Source organism: Sphaeramia orbicularis, chromosome 12 (genome assembly GCF_902148855.1).
Source record: "Sphaeramia orbicularis chromosome 12, fSphaOr1.1, whole genome shotgun sequence".
In the NCBI taxonomy this organism is placed as follows: Eukaryota; Metazoa; Chordata; class Actinopteri; order Kurtiformes; family Apogonidae; genus Sphaeramia; species Sphaeramia orbicularis.
The window spans coordinates 27,874,650-27,888,864 of record NC_043968.1 but is presented as its reverse complement, the minus strand read 5'-3'; the positions used below and the strand labels follow the sequence as shown (position 1 = coordinate 27,888,864).

The window sequence follows — 14,215 nt, the reverse complement described above, 5'->3', positions numbered from 1 at the left end:
CATACAAAATATTTTTTTTCTAATGTAGATCAATCATGATCAAATGTTTATTTCTGAAGCATGATTTTCTCATTTCCTGTGACCAAACTCTTCTAACGATCATTTAAAGTACTACAATCTCAAGCAGATCTGTCTAACTGCATCACCTTGATCTCATTTAGCTGTAATTAGGTTAATATAGTTATGTTCAGAAGAAAAAAGGAGTAACAGAAGAAGTGCACCATTTTCAGGAAACGTAAAAATCCCTGTTGGAGCGATAACATTTCCTGTTGTGAGACAAGTTTATCATCCTTTACATTCAGACAAAAAACAGGTTAGATACATTTCAATCAAAACTAGGATGCAATTCCTTTAGACAACCGGTATATTTTACATTCTTGTCCTCTTAGGCTGTCAGATTTTGAATGAAATTTGATTTGACTCTGACTCTTTCATGTCGGTGCTGTGGCTACAGATGCATTTGTTCAGTCCTCTTGAGAGTTGGATTATATTTGGCCTTGAGCACTTTGTAATTCATTATTCATCAATGCTGCTTTAAATTGTTGTCAACAGTCATTCAAAGTGATCAAAAGCATCAAACATTGTACAGTAACTTTGAAAACTGACTCAAACTTTTTGGAACTCACCAACTGGACATATAATAAATGACATAAAACTTGAATGACGACAAGTGCATGAAAGACTTCTTGAAAAATAGAATGTATTTGGCCTCAGGTCAACAACACAAAAGCATTTCTTCCATCAAATTTCAGCAAGACAAAAAAAAAAAAAAAACAGGTTTCATTCAATGTTGTAGCTACATGACATCCTTGGTGGCCATTCTGCATACAACCGCATCAAGCAAAGTCCCACACACCTCCTCCTGTGGGGTGACTTTATAGAGCTGAAATACAGAACACATTTTTTTATTATTATTAACTTGCAAAGACTAAGTACTGCAGATCACACAATGGTATTTTTTGCAATTATGCCCATCTTGGTAAATTTGCATTGTCAACATTTTGTGATTGTGTGCCTCCCTGTTATGGAGCTACTGCAGGAACATAAACACAAATATGTTGGTGGTTTAAATGAAAGAAAATTATAAGTAAAGAAGTAGGACCTTTTTGATCTTTGCAGCATCTGACAGCGATGACACATCTTCCACTGGGACCTGCCGCCCATTCACTTTGTTTGTGACATCTGATAGAAGTTGCGATTCATCTTGGTTGTGAACAAGAACCACCATAACAGAGTCATCTCCATCTGAGATCCCAAACCTTTTAAAGGCCTCTGAGATCTGTATGAGAAAACACATAGGCAGCTGTTAATAATGTCTTTCTTTACATGCATCCATTAAATAACTATGTTTGGAAGACTTACATTATTGTTTGGTGAAAGGTTAAAAATGATCTCTGAGTATAGACTTCTTGTTTTCATTTTTCCAGTTTTCTGTAAGTGCACAGCCTTATTAGCAGCTACTAGCACTTGGAAAGGACCCACCAGCTGGAAAAGGAAGAATAAAGTCTTACAATGACATTGTTTTCCTTCATTTCCATTCTTGTATAAATACGAGTGCGGTTGTTGTTATAAATGTAAACTCCTAAAACTTCACTAATTAAGCTTACAAATGACTTTCGAAACTATGAAAAGACGTTGTAAAAAGTGAAAAACTCTTACCATTGTCGGGTTTATCAAGGCACCATTTATTTTGCCCTCCACAGCACTTTGCCTTAACTCTGCGGCATTTTTGACATCCTTAAAAAGTATTTGAGTCACACTGTGGTCGGGAAACAGCTCCAGCTTTTGTGTCAGATGCATTTTTGTTCAACAACGTCTGACAAAAAACAGAAATTGCGCTTCACGTGAACGTGTAGAGAGGGGGAACCATAACACGGTGACACCGACGGGGAGAAAATGAGGGAACACTTTGACAAAAAAAACAAAACAAAACTACTTTTATTAAAATTCATTAATTCAAATTACGCGTATTCGTGTTTATTTTATTTGTGATAAAGTCGTATGATTGACTAAACCATGAATCTTAACCGCGGAACCTTGTATTTATCTCAAGCACTTTCACCCCGAGCGTATTAATAGAGCGCACCACCAGCTGTCAAATATCAAAACTCTTCCGTTATTTAAAACTGGTCTGGATTCATCCTGTTTGCCTTTGGATTGTTATCACAGGGCGGTTTTAACCCTTAAACCCAGTCGTTATGTGTTATAAACAACATTATCACCGCTAGCTTCGTGTCGCTTTTTAATTCACGTCGTATTCTTGGATTCATCAAACATGGAGAAATTTGAGGGTTACATTTTCACAGCTCTCTGCAGCACCAACTTTTTCATATCCTGCCTTGTGTTCTCCAGAGTCACCCGGGAGCAAAGGGAGCCCTACATGGATGAGATTTTTCATGTTCCCCAAGCTCAGAAATACTGCAGTGGAAGATTCAACGAGGTAAAGTGGATTCCTGATGCCGCCATGAATTCATTCATCCTGCAGGATTAGCAAACGGCAGGTCGTTGAAAATAATGTGACAGCTTGAAGAGCTTTCATTGTCCATGTTTGACATATAGAAAAGCATCAGTGGGGTTTATGTGGTTTAATGCCCTGTATTTGTAGTTTCCACGCAGCTTAGCTTCATCTAGCACCACAAAAAACAGGAGATTAAAAGGACATTAGCGGTGTATTATTGTTACTGTTATTATTTAGTGTGGGATTTGTAGGGAATGAGCTGACACATAAAATCCATGTAAATAGGAAAAGAATAATCAGGTTGGCCATTTTGCACAAAACTGCTTACAAAGTTAATAGACTGAAATAAATATGAGCCCATACAGTGTCTGTATGAGTCAGAAAAATAACCAAGTCATATTAGACCCTCAGAATCCTCTCCTCAGGTTAAAGATTCAAGTTGCCAAAGTGTAAATCCAAGGACCTGAGCTTCACTTATCCTCCCCCAAGTTGTAGATGTGTCATGTATCAGAGCCATGAGTAATTCTCACCCCAACACTTAACGTTCCTAACTATTGTGTGTGTTTGATAGTTGATGCATAGTTTATGACTGTGTCTTTGATTCCCATCAGTGTCAGATTTATTTATTTTACCTCAGATCAGCTGAAACAGTTTATTTAAATCCAGGTTAAAGACTCACCTGTTCACAGCTGCATTTGAATAGAGTTTTTATTCATCAGTTCAGATCTGCACCATTTCTTTTAAGCTAAAAGTTTTTATCTGTTTTATCTGCTTGTCTCTTTTATCTGTTTATCAGTTTTACCTATTTATCAGATTTTTGTTTTTGTTTGTTTTTCTCATGCCTTCTGCTGTAATGCTTTTCATGTTTTATATAAAGCACTTTAAATTGTCTTGTACATGAAATGTGCTATATAAATAAAGCTGCCTTGCCTTGCCTATTGTTAAGATACTGATGTTCGTGTAGTACTTAATGAAATGCAACTGACAATTTTTGCCAAAAGAACGAGAAAGTTTACTTATTACATTATTCGGACAAACTTAACCTTACAGCAATGCACATCATGGCTTTGTCCCCTTTGCAGTGGGACCCAATGATCACCACTCTCCCAGGCCTGTACCTTGTCTCTGTGGGAGTCATCAAGCCCGTGGTGTGGCTGGCTGACATGACAGGTGGCGTGGTGTGTTCCACAGCCATGCTGCGCTTCATCAACCTGCTCTTCAACTGTGGCAACCTCTACCTGCTTTATCTCCTCACCTGCAAACTGCACCTGAGGGAAAAGGTGAGACCAGGCAATGTAATGTCTTGCTTTCAATAACAGTTGTATCAAAGGTATTTGATGTTTTGTGAGACAGTCCATGAAACATCATTGTTTCTGTGTAACTGAAGGAAGAAAACACATAAAAAGGCAAAAAGGAATCATGTATTTATTCACTGCATTATGGAGTCTATTTTACTGAATTTTAAAACTATGGACAGAAAAGTGCATAGATCCTCAGGGGCAATTCTTTCTGCTGCAGTAGCAATTGAAACAACAACAAATGGCAATGACGAAACAAAGTGAGATACAAGATGACAATCACATAAAAATTGGTGGTGCATAAAAACTACAGGTAATACTACCTGTGCTGTACAGAGTTGAGCATAGTGATACCTGGGGGTATGAAGGACAATCTGTATTTATTGGTTTTGGCTGATGGTACTCTGAGGTGGGAACCAGAGGGGGAGTGCATAGAGACGTAGATTAGTGACTCTTTAACACACACGCCCACATCCACTCACGGAAAAAATTATTAGACCATCAAAAGTCATCAAAAACAATGGTTATGCAATCAAGTACTAACTCCTGTGTGTATCATGTAACTAAAGCAGACAGAAAAGAAAACATGGAATGCCTAAAAGCACTGTTTTTGTCAGTACAATGCCATAGATATTGATGTAAGAACTGAAATTATTTTTGGTTATCAAGAAAAACATGGAAAATGGATAGATATCAGCTCTGAAATGAAACTCTTATGAGCTATTTTTGTTGTTATCATTATATTTGTCCAAACAAATGTACCGTTAGTTGTACCAGTTATTAAAATGAACAAGAAACTGAAGAAAACAAGGGTGGTCTGATAATTTTTTCCACGACTGTACACTGATGGAAACTTCCATGTCCATGTGAGCTGTCATTCAAAGAGGTAGTGACACTGTTGGGCCAGCACTGAATATATTTAGAGAATCTCTATGTTTTAATAAAAAAATTCTAATATTTGGCACAGTATGATATAACATCGTGTTCTGTAATATCCTCTGCTATCAATGTGTCCCACCTTTATCAAGTAAAAATAGAAATGAGCAGTTCTAATGTTTTGTTTCTTATTACTTGTTTTTCAGACACGGACAACTTCACGCAGAGTCCTGTCAGCGCTGTCTTTATCGACCTTCCCTGTGCTCTACTTCTTTAACTTCCTGTACTATACCGATGCTGGGTCTACTTTCTTCATCCTCTTCACCTACCTCATGACGCTCTACGGCTGCCACAAGGCCTCGGCGCTCCTAGGTGTCTGCTCCATCCTCTTCCGTCAAACAAACGTCATCTGGGTGGCTTTTTGTGCTGGCACTTTGGTCGCCGCCAAGATGGACGAGACTTGGAGGGTGGAGCAGACAAAAAAGAGGGATGAAATGAAATCCCAGGTGCCACTGTCTTTCAGTGGTGCTAAGAAAGTCCTGCTCTTCACATTGGAGTTTTTCACCTCGCCTGCTCATATGAAAGCGGTTCTGCTTCTGGCTTGGCCTTATGTACTTGTGGGTGTGGGTTTCGTGGTGTTTGTGGTGCTGAATGACGGGATTGTGGTGGGTGACAGGACGAGCCACGAGGCTTGTCTCAACTTCCCTCAGCTCTTTTATTTCTTCTCCTTTGCCCTCTTCTTTGCCCTTCCTGCCACTCTTTGTTCCTACCGCATCCTTCGCTTCGTGCAGGCTTTGAAAAAACAGCCTTTCTTCTTCCTGATGGTGACTGGTGTCTGTCTGCTTCTCGTGTGGAAGTTCACTTTCGTCCACAAGTACCTCCTGGCCGATAACCGTCATTTCCCCTTCTACGTGTGGAAAAGGCTCTTCCAGAGGCACGAGCTGGTGCGCTACCTCCTCGTCCCTGCTTACGTGTTTGCTGGATGGAGTTTTCTGGACTCCCTTAAGTCCCGCTCACTCTTCTGGAGCTTAGCGTTACTGGTGTGCCTCCTGGCAGCCACTGTGCCCCAGAAACTTATGGAGTTCAGGTATTTCATCATCCCGTATTTGATGTACCGCCTGCATATGCCCCTCCCCTCTCTCCCTAGACTCATCATGGAGTTCCTTCTCTACACGGCGATAAATATCGCCACAATTTACATCTTTATCGCGAAGACCTTCCACTGGCCGGACAGCACAGCCACACAGAGGTTCATGTGGTGAACAAAAAGGAGCGAACAAAACCACTGTTACATCTCAGTCGGAGACAAAAATGATTGATATTTTTCTCCGTTTCTGTACAGTATCACTAAATTCACAAGCAACAGGGTTCGACATACTGAGATGCAATGTGGCTAGTTTTGAAAAACCTTGTAAACCTACATGGGATGGTCCACATTCTTACGGTTTATCGTTTTGATTGATTTTTCAGTGGCACAACCCACCATTCTGCCAATTTATTTAGAATCACTTCACAAAGACTGTTGATTTTGTAAAAACGATCCAAGTTTTCTTTTTGACAAATGTTGGTATTGCTATAATAGATAGAATATGTAATAATAAAATCCTTCGTACTGCTTGGAAAAAAGTTTTACTGAGAATTTACTGCATTTAAAATTATTTCTACATTTAACACTTTTCTGAATAATGAATCTTGTAAAGGTTGGAAAAACAATCATCTAATTTGTACATTTTCTTATGTCAAAGTGCTTTGTACTGTAATTGTAAATATGCAGCTATGTAATTTGTTCTTTTGAGAAATAATTGTTGACTGATCTGTAAATAAAATGAATGAGACCAAAAAAAAGACATAGCCATATTGTAAAAGTGAAGAATTTTTATTGTATGGGGTGTTTTGAAATGACAGGGATATTTGTTTTTCATTAGTGTTGACCTATGATGCAAACATTTGATCCACAACTTTATTTTTAAGGGTCTAATATAAAGATACACATTTTCAGTTTGAATCATTTTTGTTGCTTTTATTTTTTTGTACTTTGTGGTTCAGTTGTGATAGATGCTGCCTTCTTTTTTCCCCATTCCTATTCAATTTGCCTAATTTGTTTGCAGATGATTATTTTTTGTCCTTTGGAATTTTTGGGCAAGATGAAGAGTTTTTGTGATATTGTGTAAGTTGTAGTAGAATTTATCATTTTCCAATTCATTACATTGAAGTCTGTGTGTGTTTCTGAGTCTGTTTTATTAATCTGTCCAGTATTTGTTTCCTGGTGTCGTTGCACCTGTTTGTTTCTCCCACATTGTGAATGTTGTGTAGAACTTTAAAATAAAATCACTCATGCACATCAAGCCTCAAGTATGATTAATTCATTACAGATGGCAGCAAATAGTTGTAGAAAATGAAAAAAGATACCTTTTTTTTTAACCTAGTTTTTGTTAGATTTTCTTTTTTTTATCAGTACAATATAATCTATACATTTAAATACAGCTCAGTTAGTTTCTTTTCCTTTTTCTCAGCTGTTTGTGTGTTCCTACACACCTCCACAGGCAACATAGGATGGAAATTAAAGAAAACAATCACAACAAACAAATGTTCACTTCCAAACATTAGGCTGTTAGTGTAAATCTTAGTCAGAAGTAGGATGACTTGATTAACAACATGAGGTTTTGCACCAATAAATATTATTGTAACAACAAAGGTAACATTGGTTCCCATCATTTAGTGAAAGTGGTTTTCTGAAACCTTAGTAAGAATGTGATCTGCTCCATTTGGTAAATATCCCAAACTTTTTGAATCCTTGTATTATACGATGGAGGTTCTGGTTTCATCCAGCCGATGGTAAAGAAAGGTACCTTTTAATCATATATTATTCAGTACCTTTTCTGACTCAGTATAATATTGTATAGAAGGTGGTGCAGTGGTTAGCACTGTTGCCTCTCAGCAAGAGGGTCCTGAGTTTGATTCCAACACCAGGAACCTTTCGGTGTGGAATTCTGGGTACTCTGGCTTCCTCCCATCATCCAAAGACATGCACTACAGGGTGGGGAAGCAAAATTTACAATGAACATTTAGTTGTTTTTTCTCAGCAGGCACTACATCAATTGTTTTGAAACCAAACATATATTGATGTCATAATCATACCTAACACTATTATCCATACCTTTTCAGAAACTTTTGCCCATATGAGTAATCAGGAAAGGAAACGTCAAAGAGTGTGTGATTTGCTGAATGCACTCGTCACACCAAAGGAGATTTCAAAAATAGTTGGAGTGTCCATAAAGACTGTTTATAATGTAAAGAAGAGAATGACTATGAGCAAAACTATTACGACAAAGTCTGGAAGATACTATTAAAAAAGAATGGGAGAAGTTGTCACCCGAATATTTGAGGAACACTTGCACAAGTTTCAGGAAGTGTGTGAAGGCAGTTATTGAGAAAGAGGGAGGACGCATAGAATAAAAACATTTTCTATTATGTACATTTTGTTGTGGCAAATGAATTCTCATGATTTTCAATAAACTAATTGCTCATACACTGTCTTTCGATCCCTGTCTCAAAATATTGTAAATTTTGCTTCCCCACCCTGTAGTAGGATAATTTAAATTGCTCATATGTGTGAAAGTGTGAGTGATTGGTTATATGTCCAGGACATTATTAAAAATGAAAATCAGTTCTCAACTAGCCTACCTGGTTAAATAAAGGTTTAATAAATAAATAGTCACAGCTTTTGTCTCCAGCTGTAGTGTAAATGAGGTTAAAAAAGGATTAAATGTACTGAGACAACATTAATGTGGACACTAGGTGGAGCTATAAGGCAGTAGTGATTTATCCCTCAACTGAACTAATAAAACCTGAAATAAATCAATAAAACTTACAAAAAAAAAAAAGAAAATCAAACATTATGCCCTTACTCGGTGCTTTGTATCCTTGGAACAAATAGTCTTATCGTTACAGCTGTTTTAAAAGGAAACAGACATAAAAAGGCCTGTTTTCTCACTCTTCAGATGATCAGACTCTTTCATGTTGAACAAACCAGTGTTTTCAAAGAAAACTAAACTAAAGCCAGACTGACAAAGAAGAAGAAGAAGAAGAAAAAGAAAAAGAAGAAGAAGAAATAAAGTCAGCCAAATTTGATTTCCTTACTACAGTGTTTAAAGATAGTTAAACACACCGCTTGCATTGTTTCTCCTGTCAATTTAGATTAGTCTTTATTACTTTAAAAATGAAAGTCCAAATTGCATATAAAAAAAAAACCATAAGCTCAATAATGACTGCTCTCCATGTAACTTTTGTCATGACTACTTGCTAATTACATTAAGCAGTATGGAGTCGGCTGACAGGAGAGACTCTAATAAAATCACACTGGGAGGGTTATATGTTATACAAATTATAGAACTGTTGTATTAATGTACCACTGAATGACAGGAAATCATTCCTGGCTGTATTATTCCGTCCTCTAACCACATAATTATAACTATACACAGCAATATTTCTCTCATTTATTTATGTTGTTTTGTGTTACAGTTGTTCCATGCAAGAAAAAGTAGCAGGAAAGAAATACTGTACATACATATTCTTAAACATGCACATTAAAAGACAATTACACATACAATGTTGTACAATATATATTAGACAAATATTATCAATATAAGTAAAAGAAATATACATTAAAAGATTCAAAAATCGTATTTGCCATTTGTGCATAAATATATACAAATGAACTTTAGTGCGGTCGTTTTATCTGAGTCCCTGAATGACCGCATATATACAGAATTTCTTTTCTGCCACTTTTTCTTATACGTGCATGGAGCAACTGTAACACACAACATTTTCTTCAAGGATTAGTAACATTTTCTGAATCTGAATATACCTGTACTGTTGCCCATAAATTTGGAATAATATTGTTTTCAAACACATTCCTCTTTTCTTCCTATTTATACACAGTAGTCAGCTTTGACCAGATACAATGATTACATACTGAGTCCCAGTTTCACTTTATTTATTGAGAATAAATCCCATTGTTATTTCACGAGAAGAGGTAAAAAAAAAAATATTTTTTTTTAAAAATCCTACTTTATGGGTTACAGTGTATAAATGTTCATTTCACTATCCCAGCAATTGATTTCTACTTAAGATAATGCTATGTGTTTAAGGGTTTTGCATCTTCTCACTCACGTGGTTGTTTTTTACCTCCGCCAAGGAGGTTATGTTTTTGCCGGCGTTGATTTGTCTCTCTGTCTGTCTGTCCGTGTGCAAGATAACTCAAAAAGTTATGGACGGATTTGGATGAAAATTTCAGGAAATGTTGATACTGACACAAGGAACAAATGATTAAATTTTGGTGGTGATTGGGGGGGGGGGGCACTGATCTACCTTGGCGGAGGTCTGCGCTCTCTGAGTGCTTTTCTAGTTTTTTGTTTGGTTGGTTGGTTTTTTTGTCATTTGAAAAACTGCATGAGTGTTTGGTTGTAGTGGTTTGCATTTAACCCATAAAGACCCAGCACTACTTTTATGTCACTTCCCAAATTAAGTTTTCTCTATATTTAATGTTTCTTAAGTGATTTATCACCATTTGTTTATAATATTATCCTCTGTATTTTGTATTTTATCAGTATAAATCAGGTGTTTTCCTGCATTTAATGTACTGATCATGTAGATGTTCATTAAAGCTCAGATTAAAGTTGAGGGTTCTTATATCAAAAGCAGAGAAAACTGAAGAAAAAGTGACTTTTTCAGTCAAATATATCATTAACTCAGTATAAACCAAGCATTTCTATCCACTGTCATTGATCCAACTCTATGGGTTTTACTGGTGAATCAATATAGTAAAAAATGACGGTGTTTCCACGGTAACTACGGCGCCTCTGAACGTCCAAATATGGTCATATCTGATGACCATGAAAAGATGAAGAACTGTATTTTACATCAGCTATTTACATGTATTAACAGGATTAGTGGATCAACAGGTATTAAACAGTTTAGATCAGTAGATGGTTTTGGTCGGGGGTGGATGTTTGGGTCTTTATGGGTTAATATGCATTTGCAAATGGAGTAAACCTGGAGGAACAATGGATCATCCCACCAACTGTTAAAAAGTTACCCTGATCCTGAATGGTCACCACAATATATACATTTAGTTGTAAAGTTATCAGAGAAACTCTAGTTTGTCCAGATTTATGAGCTGTTGCACTAATTGTGTTTTTGGCTCAGACCTCGGTTTGATTTTCTAGGGGTGGTGTCCTTTTTCTCACAAGTGCACATCAACCCCAACTGTTCTTCTGTAGCTGTTGTTTCTTCTGCCAGAGTTTTATTTGTGCCAGTAGAGAAGGCACTGAGTAATTAATTAGAAATGAAGCCTAAAAAAAGAGTTATTTGTTTCCTGGAGCCAAAGGTGAAGGCAAAACAACAGAAAGACACAGAGACAGATTTGCTTTTTAAAAGTAATCAGCGTTTGTTCCCTAATCACTCACTGAGGTTATATAAAAGTTGCAGGCGCAGAAAATAATTAGGATGAGAAAACATGGGGGAGTAGGAGAGGAAGAGGAAAGCAAGAATTTAGAGGTGCAATATGACATAACACAAATGTCATTACAGAAGAGGTTATTATTTATCACGGCTGCAGACATTAATAAGAAACACACATTTGGTGCATGGAAAATATATTTTGTTATGACTTTCCTTGAGGGATGAAAAGTATTTAAAAAGGACAGAGATGTAACATTTGAGTTTTTTCTCACCAATTAAAAACATTTTTTCCCACTCAAATGCACTCTGTCTTTGACACATTAAAAAACAAGTTGACACGTTTTTGTCTCTTTTAGTAGATTCTTGTAATTATTTATTCTCCTCCCAGTAGATGTAGCTCGTCTGTTTATTGTTCAAGATGCTGCAACTCCCAGCAGGAAACAAGTACATATAAAGTTTGAGGATAAAACAACAGAAGAGTGCAGTTCAGTCACAGCCCAGAGTACAGACTGGAGTGAAACATCATACATGAGGATTGACTTCATGGATGTTTCAAGAGGCACTTTTAATAGGAAGAGTTCACTTTTTATTTCAAAGTCTTCTTTGTAACTCACGAGCATGTGATCTAGCTCAAAAATTACAGCAAAAGACTCAAGCACTCCAGTTCAGCCTTTTTTATTTTAACTCAGCCCCTGAAGGGGACGCAAGGGGTATTTTTTTGGTTTGGTTTGTTTGTTTGTTTGTTTAACACTTTAGCAGGAAAAACTGTTGGTTGAATTCATACCAGGTTGGGTTTATAGATTACCAGTTACCCAGAATAGAAATGATTACATTTTGGGAAAAGTAGGTCAAAGTTCACATCCCTTACCAAAAAGAAGTATACCTCAAGTACATATGATTAAGTATACTTAAGTTTATAAGTGCACTTCCCAAAGTATACTGATACAAATACACTATTAGTGTACTTACAAGTAAACTTCTTGGGACTAAATTGGCCCAATTTAAGTTTATGAAAGTACACTCTGAAGTATACTTAAAAGTAAACTTAGGTATACTATTAGTTTACTGGGAATAAACTTCTAGTCCCCTTTTTAGTTTATGTAAGTACACTTTAACTTATACTTAAAGTGAACTTTTTGGGATGCTATTATTTCAATAGTAATACGTATTTACCCCACTTTCAATGAAAATGTTGAAGGAAGGTGACAAACTAGATTATTCCAGTATTTAATTTGTTTCATCAATTAAAACAGTTCCAGTACTATTTAAAAACTCACACTGTTTTTAAAATTTTAACCTATGAAATGCTGTGTACAGATTAAGTCCACTGAAACAGAACAGGGGTGAAAATATTTAAGTTCTTTAAATGTCCAGGGTTTTCTTTGTAGAAGTTTGTTTGTAGCTTTTTAGTACAAGCCAAGTATACTTAACATTAACTTTGGTGAGTATATCTCTGATAAGTGCATAGAAAGTAAACTAAAAGCATTACTCTATTATTTCTAATTTAAACAAAGTATACTTGAAGTACACTTGAACATACAGGGGTTGGACAAAATAATGGAATCACCTTCACCTCAAGATGATAATGCCCCAATCCATACAGCTAGAATTGTTAAAGAATGGCATGAGGAACATTCTAATGAAGTTGAGCATCTCGTATGGCCGGCACAGTCCCCAGACCTCAACATTATTGAGCATTTATGGTCAGTTGTAGAGATTCAAGTAAGATGTCGATTTCCACCGCCATCGTCTGTAAAAGAGTTGGAGGGTATTCTAACTGAAGAATGGCTTAAAATTCCTTTGGAAACAATTCACAAGTTGTATGAATCAATACCTCGGAGAATTGAGGCTGTAATTGCCGCAAAAGGCGGACCTACACCATATTAAATTATATTTTGTTGATTTTTTAAGGTGTTTCCATTATTTTGTCCAACCCCTGTACTTCTCTTTGGTAAAGGATTTTTTATGAATTTTTTAAATCTGTCTACAAAAACATCCATTTTGTTTCAATTTGCTTCAAACTTGGCAAATATATAGAGACAATTAATATACTGACATCAGCGCATGCATAGATATGATGACATCAGCTGGATCGATGCAAAAATAAGCTACAATATGTGTGAGAGGTGGGGTTTGTTATGCCTGGAATCACCTGTTACTTTATTTTTCTGGCAAAAAAACAATGAATCAATCAGGACATCTGAAAAGGCTGTTATCTTTTTTTCTTCTAATAAACCATCTCCTTCTCAGACATCATCACAACTCTGTTTCACTCATGATTCTGATTTACATAAATACTAAAAGCTTTACTTTTTCCCACTAAATGGATTCAGGGGAAGTTTCTCTTGCTTATAATAAAAAGTATAATAATCACTACCTGAGAACGTCCTCTGCAGTCTTATAGAATAAATCTGTGGTGATTATTGAATCATATGCTTTCTCAGCTTATTAGAGCTGGTGACTGAAGGAGCAATATGCTTCATCTAACAGTCAGTGGCATTACTTCAAAGACAAGGCACATGCCATTTCTGATAATTATCACCCCAACAGTGGGTGGTTACAACAGAGACCTTTTCATTTCCCACTCTGCCTCCTCTGCTGTGAGCACGGGGGTCCTGTGAGTTAGACCTCTGAATAAATCTCTTTTATAAGAGGTCACGGTTATAATGAGAGTCTTTGTTTTTTACAGTGTTATTACTCCAATGACCACAAGTTTTCTTGGAATCTGACAAAAAAGTCTGTGAAAAGGAATAAATCTTCCTGTGAAATAAGTTGAAATGACTTGAACTCGACAAGACTTCTTCACACGTTATTGGACTTGTACAATGATAAAACATCACATGTTGAAGATAAAACTTTTAACAACTGCTACTGTCCATTTTAATAGGCTCACTGTTTCTTCTGATATACAGTCATGGAAAAAATTATTAGACCATCAAAAGTCATCAAAAACAATGGTTATGCAATCAAGTACTAACTCCTGTGTGTATCTTGTGACTAAAACAGACAGAAAAGAAAACATGGAATGCCTAAAAGCACTGTTTTTGTCAGTACAATGCCATAGATATTGATGTAAGAACTGAAGTAATTCTGGTTATTATCAAGAAAACATGGAAATTCA

General features: G+C 36.4%; 2 protein-coding genes across 2 annotated transcripts; one reads left to right on the top strand and one right to left on the bottom strand.

Annotated features, from left to right (window-relative positions):
* Positions 1-22: 22 nt before the first annotated feature.
* Positions 23-1,884, bottom strand: tprkb (Tp53rk binding protein). The gene is made up of 4 exons (XM_030149366.1): positions 1,660-1,884; positions 1,363-1,485; positions 1,103-1,279; positions 23-883 (listed from the first exon to the last, which is right to left on the bottom strand). Exons 1-4 carry the CDS (start codon positions 1,798-1,800, stop codon positions 797-799), a joined length of 528 nt encoding a protein of 175 aa, XP_030005226.1. The 5' UTR covers positions 1,801-1,884; the 3' UTR covers positions 23-796.
* Positions 1,885-2,064: 180 nt separating this feature from the next.
* Positions 2,065-6,973, top strand: alg10 (ALG10 alpha-1,2-mannosyltransferase). Its single transcript, XM_030150395.1, has 3 exons — positions 2,065-2,440; positions 3,541-3,738; positions 4,839-6,973. Exons 1-3 carry the CDS (start codon positions 2,276-2,278, stop codon positions 5,892-5,894), a joined length of 1,419 nt encoding a protein of 472 aa, XP_030006255.1. The 5' UTR covers positions 2,065-2,275; the 3' UTR covers positions 5,895-6,973.
* Positions 6,974-14,215: the final 7,242 nt, after the last annotated feature.